This window comes from Macrobrachium rosenbergii, chromosome 21, assembly GCF_040412425.1.
Source record: "Macrobrachium rosenbergii isolate ZJJX-2024 chromosome 21, ASM4041242v1, whole genome shotgun sequence".
NCBI lineage: Eukaryota > Metazoa > Arthropoda > Malacostraca > Decapoda > Palaemonidae > Macrobrachium > Macrobrachium rosenbergii.
The window spans coordinates 35,638,176-35,651,678 of record NC_089761.1 but is presented as its reverse complement, the minus strand read 5'-3'; the positions used below and the strand labels follow the sequence as shown (position 1 = coordinate 35,651,678).

Genomic DNA, 13,503 nt, shown 5'->3' with positions numbered 1-13,503 from the left:
CTACTGCTGGTGACAAGGTACTTAGTCATTAATAGTCTCCACCGGTTATTGCCGTTAGAATAGCATAGAATATAGAATTTAGACCAAAAACCAGCCGCTGGGACATATGAGGTCATTCAGCGCTGAAGGGGAAACTGAGAGTAAAGGAGGTTTGAAAGGTGTAACAGGATGAAAACCTCACAGATGGATTATGAAACAACTGTTAGAAAAGGGTGGAAAGTAAGATGGAAGAAAGAGAATATAAACGGAGGTACAATAAAAGAAATGATTTGTATTCCACAGGCTTGCAGGCGACATTGTAACTCTCTGTCGCTAAGGTTTGTTGCCATTGAGTCTGAGGGTTTCATTATTGTGCACGGGCAACCTACCCATCAACAATGTGTCCGATTTCCTAACAGTAGGATTATGAATGTCACTTGCATCAGACCCACTGAGGTATGTTGCAAGTTACAGGCTACTTTCATTAGGGAGTCAACAGCAATTTTTTTCTCCAATCAGGCAACTTGTAACACCCACTCCTGCCAGAATGATTCAATGGAAATTTCCATTCCTCCACATAAAGCTCTGGAATTCTCTATCTGCTTCTGTTTTCCATGACTGCTCCTACCTGATGATGACGCCGTTGTCGATGCTGAAGGGGTCAGTTGGGAGGCCGTTTAGGGTCCAATCCCTGATGGTTAGGGGGTCCCCAAGGGCCTGTTGACGAAGGGCAAGGAGAACTGAGCATGAGTGACTCTGAAGATGTGGATGCTAAAAAATGAGTAAGTGAATAAAAGGATAAATAAATAAATAACTGGAAGTACTCCAGGCACACAGGTATAAATATCTGGTTCTAAATCTCTGTCTCTGTCTCTATACTTAATGAAGCCAGCTCAAACTCTCCAGAACAGGGTTCTAAATCTCTTTCTCTGTCTCTGGACTCACTGAAGCCAGCTCAACCTCCCTAAAACATGGTTCAAAATCTCTGTCTCTGTCTCTATACTTAAGGAAGCCAACTCAAATTCTCCCAGACAGGGTTCTAAATCTGCTTTCTCTGTCTCTATACTTAGTGAAGCCAGCTCAAACTCCCTAGAAGAGGGTTCCAAATCTCTGTCTCTGTCTCTATATTTCTGAATCCAGCTCAAACTCTCCCAAACAAAGTTCTAAATCTGTCTCTGTCTCTATACTTACTGAAGCCAGGTCAAACTCCCTTGAAGAGGGTTCCAGATCTCTGTCTCTATACTTACTGAAGCCAGCTCAAACTCCCTAGGAGGGTTCCAAGTCTTTGTCTCTGTCTCTAGACTTACCGAAGCCAGCTCAAACTCTCCAGAACAGGGCACCCCACGGTCTCTGCACTCCTGCAGCCAACGGGCAGTCTGCTCTGCGCGATACTCGGGTGTGAAGGCACCAAGATAAGCTATATCCCCAGCAGCTAACAGCATATCACCTGAAATCAGTTTATTAGATGGATGACATGTCAAGTCAGTTATAGAATTATTACTATTTTAGTGTTAAGCACAAGATAACTACTATGAGGTTCCACTGGTGAAAGCAAGTGAAAACACGAAATATTAGGAAATTTATAATGAGGGAAAGTATACATTAGACTCAGAGAAAGTATTAATAGGCCTAGCAATTATTCCCAAACCGGCTGTTGCTCTGAATACAGTATCTGTTTTGTTTAGTTTCGTTTTATCTTCTGGAAAAGGAGGCTAAACAACTAACAGGGTTATATATAAAAAGTCAATTTCAGTATGCTTTTCTTACATATTTTTAGAAGATAATTTTTATTAATTGTTCGTTTGTGTTGATTGTCTTTCCTTTTGTTTTCATCATTTGCTTAGCCATCATCTACACTCTATCTTTATTTTAGGGGGCCCCTTCCAGAAATCTGGTCATCTCTTGGTCCATTGTGCCAGCCCATTTTTACAAGCCATCAGGTGTAGTTTTGACACACACACACACACATACATTTATAAATATATATATTTCACAAATTTCTTTTCAGTCCCAGGGACTAGATTGAACAGCTTGGGCTCATTTTCTCAAAAGTCCTTTTTTTTTGGTCCCATAAATGCAGAAGCCTTCTTAGAAAGCCACTATCGTTTGGCTAGATCTTTAAGAACTCAAATCATCTGCTTCTGTAAAAGACTTGTATTTTACTTCTAAAATCTTTAACTAAGTCCAACCACTCCTCCCAGACTGACCTGTAAGAAAGATGTAGACCTGTGCCAGGTGATGGGCATTGTCAGTCCATCGAGTTTTCTCGCCTCCAAGGGCAGCTAGCAGCTGTTCTGCTCTGTCTTTTTTGATGCTGCATAACTCCACCTGTAGACAACAACAAAAGCTCTACAGTTCAAGATAAAGATGAGTCAAATAAGGTCTTGCAGAATAAAAGGAGATACTAAAACCTCTTTTAACAGATTAGGCAGTAGCAATTCAAAATTCATTATTTTGCCTCAGTTCCTGTAGTATTTCTAAATTACAGGTCTTGTAAAACTACAAAAGCTGCTGAAGTCCATTTCAAATTCCTTGATAGCAAAGCAATGCTAAGCTCATATCTGTTTACTCTCCTCTAGTGTGTCTACTTCGACTCAAGAAACCAAATCAATCACACAGTGTTAAGGAAAATACAGTACAAAAAACACTGACATCCATCACAGCTTCTTTGATCTTAGTCTAGCAGCTTAAACTCACTGTCTGTTCCAGTTCCAGTTTTTCCTTCTTCACGGTGTCTAGCTCCGCCTGCAGTCCGGCCAGCTCCTCCTGGACTCCTCTCAGGGCTTCTTGCTTCTTCCTCAACTCTCCCATGAGTCCCTGGTATTGCTGGTCAGCCCTCTGAAGGGCCTCACGCTTGGGCGCCACCTTCCTGTCGACTTCTTCGTATCGTTCCATGGCCAGAACCCACTTACACAAGCCTGGAAGATGGAAGCTTTCCATAAGAAAGAGGCTACATCTAATCTACAGAGGTTTTCAGAAACAAAGATACGCTTGGTTCAGGCGAAGTCTGCATTCATTTCAAAAGGACAGATTAATGACATTATACAGAGGCTATGAAAGAATTTTGTAAATCTAGAAAAAAATACATGTCAAGAACTTGTCATAATTTAGCTTAAGAAATTAACTCTGCTAAGGATAATGCTCAAAATATAAGACTAAAATACTGATAGTGATAATACAGTTTAAAAATACGCGACATCGCACGACAAGTGGTCCAGTAACCACTGCAGAGCCACTGAACCACACTTAAAAGTGCACTTAAACACTCACTTTCCGCAGCCTTTGAGGCCACCTTAATCTTCTCGGGTTTAAAATCGTCGTTGTCCACATACTTCGTTCGGATCGTCTGAATGGCCTTCTGGCTGATGTTCTCCTTGTCGAAGTTGAGGAGGTTTTCCTGGAGGTGAACATTTAAAGATGACTCCTTTTCATACTTAGCTTCAATCCAAATGAATAGATATATATAATGGCAGCGCATTCCATTTCAAACTCGACAATGTGATAAAAGTTAAAAAAAATAACAGATGAAAATTTCAGCTGATTTCACAGAATGATTGTGTGTTTATCAGTCGATAAGAAGTCACAGAAATAATTTTATATGCTCAAAATATCTTTATCAGTCCATAAGAAGTCACGGAAAACATCTGACCTTGAATTTGATATCTCCCAAAAGTCTTTTGCTGACGGACCAAAACTCTTCCACCATCTTGCCTGTGCCTTGAGGATCCGGTATGCGGTCTGGTTTCTCTCCCTTGGTTGAAGAAGAAGAAGAAGAAGAAGAAGAAGAAGAAGAAGAAGAAGAAGAAGGAGAAGAAGAAGGAGAAGAAATAAACGTCATTATAACCATGCCTTTTAAATGGTAATGGAGGAAGAATATGTTTGTTTTCAAGGGTAATAATTCATCTCTATAAAAAATCTAAAATTTGACTATTTTCATAAAGAGTAATGGCTTTTATTTTTAAGGGTTGATATCATTTCTGGTGAATAAAAACCTTTGTCTTTGTTAGTATAAGCAATGAAGTAAACATTATGACGACTCAGTAAATGAAAACATGTTTCCAAAACGTAATTATTTGGTATCAATAATGATTTTATTAAACCAAGTCCTTTTTAAAAGGCAGGATATCATACCATAAGGAAAACATCAATGGTGCCCAATTTTCCTTGATAAATAAATATGTAAATAAGTAAATAAACAAATAAATGACTCAGTAATTAAATAAATGAAAAAATTAATAAATTAATGAATAGATGAATGAATGAATAAATAAAGTTAATAAATAAAAAAGAAATGAAATAAAAAATAAAAAATAAATAAAACATAATTAAATCAATAAAAATCTACTTCTCGTCCCCACTTACCAGGAGGACGCAGACGGCCTCCATGACGAGCTTGACGCCCGCCGGAGGATTCTTCATGGCCTTGATGAAGACGATGTCGTCCTGCTTGATGGTGTTGAGGGCCTCCGTGGCCTCCTCCAGGAGCGGGAGGGCCAGGTTCAGCTCGGCCTCGCACTCCTTCCGGATGACGTTGGCTGCTTCGGCGGCCTCGTTGGCCACCTCCTCGTCCTGCCTCACCACTCGCTCGACCTTGGGTTAGAAGGTTGACCTCATATCAGAAGGCTGCTTAAATTCAGAGGGTTGACCTAGAATCCCAAGGCTGACCCTGAATTAGAAGGTCGACCTTGGGTTTGGAAACTGACCTTGGGTTAGGAGGTCGACCTTGAGGCTAACCTAGAATCCCCAAGTTCACCTTGAATTAGAAGGTTGTCCTTGGGTTTGGAGGTAGACCTTGAGGTTAACCTAGAATCCGCAGGTTGACCTTGAATTAGAAGGCTGACCTTGGGTTTGGAGGTTGACCTGGAGGTTAACCTAGAATCCGAAGGTTGACCTTGAATTAGAAGGGTGACCTGGAATTAGAAGGTTGACCTTGGATAAGGTTGGCCTTGGGTTAGAAGGACTGAATTAGAAGGGTGACCTCGAATTAGAGGGTTGACCTTGGTTTAGAAGGCTGATCTCATATAAGAAGGTTAACCTAGAATCCCAAGGTTGACCTTGAATTAGGAGGTTGACCTTGGACTAGAAGACTGATCTCATATCAGAAGGTTGACCTAGAATCCCAAGGTTGACATAGACTCACAAGGTTGACCTTGGGTTAGGATGCTGCTCTCGTATCAGAACGTTAACCTTGAATCACAAGGCTGATCTAAAATCACTAGATTAACCTTGAATAAGAAGGTTGATCTCATATAAGACAGTTAACCTAGAATCACCAGACTGACAGAATTGAAAGGTTGATCTCATATCAGAAGTCCCACCTAGAATCACAAGGTTCACCTTGAACTAGAAGGCTGATCTCATGTCAGAAAATTAATTTAGAATCTCAAGGTTGACATAAAATCAGAAGTTTAAAGACTCACAAGGCTGACCTGCAATCAAAAGGTTGACCTACTATTTGAAAGTTTTTCTCCACGACCCTTCACTAGAACCTACCTCGGCCACTTCCCCTCTCCTCTTCTCTACCACAGCCATCTTGTCCTCGACTTCTCTAGTCTTCTGCAGGAGGATGGGCTGCAGATTCAGCAGCTCTTGTTGCATTGCCAACACTGAGGTCTCTGCTTCCTCCAGTCTCGCCAGGCCTGTAGTGTACCGGCACTCCAGTTTCTTCACTTCCCTGTGATGGCAGAGAGAGATTTATTGTGATTTATAGTCGGTAGTTTCATTTTATTTTAAAGAAGCTGGGATGAACTTCAAGTAGGGATCATTTGAATTACGTTAGATTCGTTTCCAAGGACGAGAGAGCCATTGAACGTGACAGAGAATTATAGTTACAGTTGAGAGTTTCAGTTTTATCTAAAGATGCTGGGATGAACTTAAAGTTGGGATCATTTGAATCAAGTTAGATTCATTTTAAATAAAGAGAAGGCCATTGAATGTAACAGAGAGTTATATTTCAAGATCAGTTTCATTTTATTTAAAGATGCTGAGATGCACTTAAAGTAGGGATCATTTGAAGTAAGTTAGAGTCATTTTAAAGAAAGAGGGAGCCATTGAATGTGCCACAGAGGTCATTTTAAGTAATACAGTGTCGTGTAAAGTAACATAAATTCATTCAAAGTTAACTAATTCATTTCATCAAAGTAACAACTATCAGTTTCAAGTACGAGAGATTTAAACTTAATAGTCAAATTTCATTCAAAGTAACAGATATTAATCTTAGGTCCAGTTCAGTGTGTCTAGATTTTTGAAAGTCATGTATGATAACAAAGACTCATTCAAAGTTAAGTAATTCATTTCATCAAAGTAACATCAATCACTTCCAAATACAAAGGATTTAAACTGAATAGTCTCATTTCATTCTAAGTAACAGATATTAATCTTAAGTCTAGTTCAATGTATCTAGATTTCTGAAGCGAGATTCTTTTACCTAAAGAATTTAAGTGCCATATTTTGACTTCTGAAGTGTGAAACCATGTTAGTATACAGGCTTTTACATGGGGGAGTGTGCATTTAAAAACACACTTGAGCACATATATTTCTAATTACACAAAATATTAGTATATGACCCACCCTCTCCTTCGCTCCAAGATGACCATGTACGTTGCCAAAAGCTGAAGGTATGACGTTGGGGTGACGTAGTTGTACCGACGAAGATGTTTGAGAAACCTGGAGAGAGAGAGAGAGAGAGAGAGAGAGAGAGAGAGAGAGAGAGAGAGAGAGAGAGAGAGAGAGAGACATTAATATGTAGACTCTCGTTTAATTTTTACAGAAGGAGAAATTTGCACGATGCTAAATATCCTAAGTTTTACCAAAAAGGGAAAAGTATTGTTCTATTTAATTCTCTACCTTCTGAACGTGATTCTATTTACTTCTTTACCTTCTGAAGGCAATCCTATTTACTATTCTATTAAAATTCGACACGAAATCATTCTTAACAGTATATATTATCAGTTCTCATCACCATAAGAAAGCAAAGACAAAATATTCAACATCTATTTTCTCTTCAACGTAAATAAAATAATTGACATGAAAATCATCTTTACTTCTCTGGACATCAAACCCTCTCCCCTTCCCCCCCACCTCCCCGACCCCCTAAAGCCACCATAACCAACCCTCCCCCTCCCACTCCTCACACACACTCAAAAGAAACACATTGCCAACAAGGTCCCCTTCCAGGTACCTCTCGGAGAGGTCCTGTGTGGAGGTGTGGAAGTACTGGCAGAGGGACACGCAGCCCTTCAGCGTCTCGGCAGGCAACTCGACCCCCTGTAGGAGCCTGAGGGCCACGGCTTCAAGGGCGTCCTCGGGCCAAGGCTGGAAAAATAAAAGGGAAAGTAAAAATTAATGTGGAAAAGGGAACTGAATGATCTAGATCCTAGTTAGTTACGATGAATGAAGCAAAATTGAAGGAGATCTTTTGATTTGTTTAGTTTTGTTCTCTCTGGCTCTCTGACTGAGTGATTGAGTGGTTGAGTTATTGATTGAGTGACTGATTTGATTGACTGATTGAGAATTATGTGGCGTCATGCGTGCACTGCTCTCTGCCTTAGCTGTTCAAACTCTGTAACATTAACTTGTGACATTTCTGATTTTAATTCCAGATTATGTAATTCTGGCGAGCATTACACCAACAACAACAACTACATTAATAATAATAATAATAATAATAATAATAATAATAATAATAATAATAATAATAATAATAATAATAATAATAATAATAATAATAATAATAATAATTTCTCGTTGAATCTCGGTGTCTAAAGCTTTAGTTCTTTAGCTAAAAATAATGCTAAAATCGATATTATCAAATTAACTGATCATCATTGAGATCTTACCTAAATATAACTTTATAAATACTTAATAAATATGTTTGTATACAATATACATAGCACTGAAATACTCCAGAAATTAGGATGGATTATTATTATTATTATTATTAAGTTTACACATAAGGGCTCAGAAGCAACACGTCCAATTCTCTACACACAATGAGCCACTCACCTCTAAAATCTTGAATGCCACTTATTCACCAAAACAAGTAAAAATCAACTGCTGACAGAGAGAGAGAGAGAGAGAGAGAGAGAGAGAGAGAGAGAGAGAGAGAGCCGCCCTTACCTGGAACCAGTCGATGGTACAACAGGAGAGGAGAGCAGGGAACTTCCTCAGCCTGTTCTGAAGGCTTCTCCACAGGGTGACATTGCGAGGACTACGTGTAGTTGTTCCCTCACGCGCTCGACGAACAGCGCCCACAGGGCTGCTGTGCTCCCGTCCGTCTGTCGGATAATAATAATAATAATAATAATAATAATAATAATAATAATAATAATAATAATAATAACAGAAAGATTCCCTCAGCTCTCAGGTAGAAAAACAGTGATTTGCGAGAACTCTGGGAGACCCAACCTGCTTGCTCTTATCTCTCTGTCTGTCGATGTTCCTCATCTTGTCGCAGATTGTGTGTTTCTCGTCCGAGGGAAAGAGTCCTGGGATCTCCCCGATGCTGAGGATGCTGCTGATGGCTTCCAGGAAGATCTCATTCTTGATCTGGAAGAGATGAGGATAAACGAGGATTAGATTTTGGTTATGTAATTCTTTATGACTGCAGTTGGAATGGAATGGGATATAGAATTTAGGTCAAAGGTCAAACACTGGGTCATATCTGAGGTCATTCAGCGCTGAAGGGGAAATTGAGAATGAAAAGGTTTGAAAGGTGTAACAGGAGGAAAACCTTGCAGTTGCATTATGAAACAATTGTTAGAGAGGGTTCAGGAATGTAAGATGGCAGAAAGAGAATATGAACAGAGGTACTGCAATCAGAGGAATGAAAGGGGCTGCAGCTAGGGGCCCCGAAGGGAAGCTGCAAAGAATCTTAATTAATGCCTACAGTGCACCTCACGGAACCATTCCCCTACGGGAGTGACTGGAGGAAAGGGTCAGTACTGAGCAAAAACTTTGTCAGGTGAACGCGACTGGAGGATAGGTCAGTACTGAAGATGAACTTCCTCAGAGCCCTTGCCTGAGTGTCGCTGAAGAGGAAGACGATGTGCTGTTCCCCTACGCCTGCCTTCTTCAGGATGGTCTTCAGGTCTTCTCTCCACTCGTTCAGGCCGTAGCTTCGACTCATTTCGACCTGCAAGAAAGAGTCTCGTCAATGACTCTGCCAGGTGATAGAGAGTGGCATCAGAGAATATAATAAAACTATTTACCACGCCTGGTTGTTCCAAATAACTCAAAGTTACTCTAAAAATAAATAGGAACGATCACTCTAAGTTTTGACAGTTAAAATAAAGTAATTTTTGAAAAAATGTTTCTCCTCTAAAAGTTAAAATTATTCTATAGAAAATACTAGGAACGATCACTCGAAGTTCTGACAGTTACAATAAAGTAATTTTAGAGAATAAAACGATTTTCCTATAAAAGATAAAATTATTCTAAAAAAACTGGCATCAGTTACTTGATGTTTAAAACTCACATAAAAACTCTTGTTAAAAAGTCTAAATATTCTTAAAAACTTAGCAAAAATTTCGCCAGTGTTAAAGCACATAAAAAACTCCTTTCAAAATATATGATCATTCTAAAATAACCAGCCAGTCACCTTTCAAAAAATAAACTAATTCTAAAACCTCTAGAAAAGCTTAGCAACAATTCTTGCAAATTTTAAAACATAAAAAAACTCCTTTTAAAAAATAAAATCACTCTATAAAAATGCAGCCAACCACCATTCAAAAAGTAAATCAATTCTAAAACATCTAAAATACCTCATGGTTTTACCTCATAGAGCTCATAATCAGTGATATGTGCTGCCAGACGTGTGAGGGAGTGCCTTCCACTCCCTCCTACTCCGACCAGCATGGCATGGCCCCTGGGCTGACGAAGGACTCGGCAGATCCTGGCGAGGTGCTCCAGAGCAAACCTGAAATGACGGGAAGATTACTCAGTCGAAAGGACTCTCTGGCTGATAAAGTTTATTTCCAGAAGATGGTGTTTAGGTAGCATACTGATAATTGGTATATGAACACATGCAAACATGCGTAAGTACTGTACACACACACACACACACACACACACACACACACATATATATATATATATATATATATATATATATATATATATATATATATATATATATATATATATATATATATATATATATATATATATATATATATATATATATATATATATATATATTATATATATATATATATATATATATATATATATTTAGAATTAATGGTCCTGACTCAACCTACTTTGCTTTGGTTACAACTCGTACTCACTTGAACATGACCAGACTCATCGGCTTCTTACTCATGTTGTTGAATTCTCCTAAATAACCCTCGACTGTGCTCCTGAGTCCTTCCAGGTCTTCGACCTAAAGGGGCAACGGAAATTTTATATTCTACTTTGTTTTCGATATGGAAAAGGAAAATCTTCACCAAGAATAAATTCTTCATTCACTGAATATATCAATGACTTGAAGATCCCTTGGATACACTTTGCAGAAGCCTTGGAAATGATTCACTTTCACTGGACATCAGACTTCTAAAAGACCTTTTTATATCTTAGAAAATTTTTGAAAATCATTTATTATTCATCAAGTGTATCAATGACTTGTAGGCGACTTAGACTGACCTCAGAGAACCTCTGAAAATGACTTAAGATATCACTGACTCGATGGGAGCCAATATTTCACTGATAAAGACACTATGACAATCATCTTTTACCACTTTTAAAGGATACTTACAATTTCACTGCAGAAACCAATGACTTAAAATGACTTCTATAAGCTTCAAGGAAGTTTTGAAGGTCAGTTTATCATTTCATTATAAGTTACACAGAAAGATGTGGTATTCACGGGATAGACACAGAACCAAGAGATCTGGAAGTAGCCAGACAAAAAGGAAAGGGCCGAAAATTCTTAGAAAAATGCCCAAAAATGAAGACCTACCCCAGAAGGGAATTCTGGGAGACAGAGGCCATTAGAGAGAATTCATTTCGCATCTGATTTTATATGTAAATATGTTAATGACGATGGAGATGATGATGATGATGTAAACTGTCATTAGAGGGAAAAACTAACCTGGACGTAATGTCGGCTCTCACTCTTGGGGTCAGCGAAGTCACAGTAGACGAGGTTACGAAGGTCATTCTCCGACACCTGAGGGTTTGATTTGATATTTAAGAAGAAGGAGGAGGAGGAGGAGGAGGAGGAGGAGGAGGAGGAGGAGGAGGAGGAGGAGGAGGAGGAGGAGGAAGAAGAAGAAGAAAGAAGAAGAAGAAGAAGAAGAAGAAGAAGAAGAAGAGGAGGAGGAGGGAGGAAGAAGAAGAAGGAGGAGGAGGAGAGAAGAAGAAGAGGAGGAGGAGGAGGAGGAGAAGAAGAAGAAGAAGAAGGAGGAGGAGGAGGAGGAGGAGGAGGAGGAGGAGGAGGAGGAGGAGGAGGAGGAGGAGGAGGAGGAGGAGGAGGAGGAGGTACTGAATGAAAACAAAGGTGCATCCACCACATATTAATGAACACCATCTTTATACTCATTCCTGATAAGCTATTATGTACATGGAATCATATCAGACTATACTGAGAGATGCATAATGAAAAATAATCGACTAAAAGCGAATTTATTAAAATTAAATCCACACCAAAAAAGCTGTCTAAATAAATGATTATTCAAACTCAATCTCCTCTCATGCATTCATGATAGTTCAATCATTCTACTGAATACAAAATTTCCTATTGCCAAAATAAGCAGCACCCAACACGAATGTAGATTTGTATCAGGAAACTGATATTATAAAGTCCCATAAACAAAAAATAAAAGAATCAAACCTTTTTCATGTCTTCTCTCATCTCCCCATCATCAAGCACCCATCAGGAATATCTATTTGCATTAGAAAACTGACATTACAAAGCACCATCAACAAAAGCAAAAAAGAATCACACCCCTTTTCTCCTCTGACTTCTCTCACCTCCCCGTCACCATTCTCGTCCAGTTCAGCAAGGAGTTCATGTAGATTCTCGTTCAGGTGCTTGCTGCAGGCAGTGGCCACCTTCTCCAGGAGCCAGGTTCTGTCTCCGCTGTCCACCAGGCGGTCGTAGAAGACTCGGAGCACCTCGTGGACCCACATCTTCTTCATGGAGCGCAGGTCCTCCATAGTTTCAGGGACTGAGAGGAGCACTCCCTAGTTGTGAGATAAGTTTTGTCAAGTCCCATGATGCTCTTGTAACTCAAGGAGCTGTTCTTTTAAGGCTATAGTTAAGTAATTCACTAGTTGTTAGTTGCTTTAATTCTATATCTTGTTCTTACAACTCAGGAGTTTTCTAGGTAAAGTAATAACTGAGTAAACCATTCCCGGGTTAAAAATTTTATTATTCCTGTATATGTTCTCGTAACTCAAGAGTTTTCTAGTTGAAATAATTGCTGAGTAAACCATTGCCTAGTTAAAGATTGTATTAATCCCGTATCATGCTCTCGTAACTCAGGAGATTTCTGGCTAAAGTAAGAGCTGAGTAAATCATTCCCTGGTTATAGATTGCATTAATCCTGTATCACGTTCTCATAACTCATAACTGAGGAGTTTTCTAGTCAAGGTAACACCTGAGTAAACCACTCCTTGGCTGTAAGACAAGTTGTATTAATCGCATATGATGATCTGATACCTCGGGGAGTTTCACTGTTAAAATGTGAGTCATGTAAACCACTCCCTGGTTCAGAAATAAGTTGAGCTGAATTAAGTGATGCCTTCAAAAGGGTCAAGAGAATTATCATATTAAAGTGACGGTTAAATAAATCACTCTTTCATTATGAGACAGAGCTAATTCAATATGAGATTGCCTTGGTCTTCAAAGGCCTTCTTGTTCAAGCAACAGTAATCTTAATAACTCTGACTGGAGTAATGTGCTCCCTGTTGTTTTGATCCTGTGCTATGTTTTTGATACTGAACATCCTTTCTGTTTACTTAGAAACACTCAAGTAAAGAACTGCTGAACCCATACCTCGCGAGCGTTGCTCTTTAAGTAACTATAATCTGAGTAGTAAAAATATCCTGCGGTTTTAAGGTAAGACGATCAAGTTTAACAAGTTGCTCCTAAACTCAAAAAGAGTCCCACTGAAGTAACGACAATTCAAGATCAATTTACAAAGCTGGTATTCTGGTATGTGATAAACAGAGGACTCCCCTGCTTGCATGCTAAACATGGCATCACAGGAATAACAAGAACAGCAGCAATAACAAACAATAGCAAGAACAGCACCAATAACAAACAATACTAAGATAACTAGGGCACTAACAAACTTAAGGACCAAACACAGTCCTCTCACCTGTATCACCCTGAAGTAATCCTTGAGGTTGAAGATATAGTGTGACCGAGACGGGGTCGGCCTGAGGTGAGTTGCTGCGGCCCTGTAAACTTCGAGGGTCCCGCTGACGATCTCTCCTATGCATGGATCGAACATCTTGCTGAAGCCTCTGGTGTCCAGATGCCACAGCAGGATCTTGGAGGGGAAATATGAAGGATAAGGA

The 13,503-nt window shown here is 39.3% G+C and overlaps 1 protein-coding gene across 1 annotated transcript in view; it reads right to left on the bottom strand.

Moving 5' to 3' along the window:
• LOC136849447 (dynein axonemal heavy chain 7-like) overlaps nucleotides 1-13,503 on the bottom strand; it is a 73,319-nt gene that overhangs the window by 24,773 nt on the left and 35,043 nt on the right. Inside the window, 19 exon segments of the mRNA XM_067122798.1 lie at nucleotides 608-696; nucleotides 1,287-1,426; nucleotides 2,187-2,307; nucleotides 2,677-2,897; nucleotides 3,250-3,376; nucleotides 3,629-3,730; nucleotides 4,342-4,569; nucleotides 5,473-5,653; nucleotides 6,550-6,645; nucleotides 7,160-7,293; nucleotides 8,098-8,156; nucleotides 8,159-8,255; nucleotides 8,386-8,526; nucleotides 8,999-9,112; nucleotides 9,754-9,895; nucleotides 10,266-10,360; nucleotides 11,069-11,146; nucleotides 11,950-12,162; nucleotides 13,302-13,475. Of these exon segments, the coding sequence (XP_066978899.1) occupies nucleotides 608-696; nucleotides 1,287-1,426; nucleotides 2,187-2,307; nucleotides 2,677-2,897; nucleotides 3,250-3,376; nucleotides 3,629-3,730; nucleotides 4,342-4,569; nucleotides 5,473-5,653; nucleotides 6,550-6,645; nucleotides 7,160-7,293; nucleotides 8,098-8,156; nucleotides 8,159-8,255; nucleotides 8,386-8,526; nucleotides 8,999-9,112; nucleotides 9,754-9,895; nucleotides 10,266-10,360; nucleotides 11,069-11,146; nucleotides 11,950-12,162; nucleotides 13,302-13,475 (2,552 nt within the window).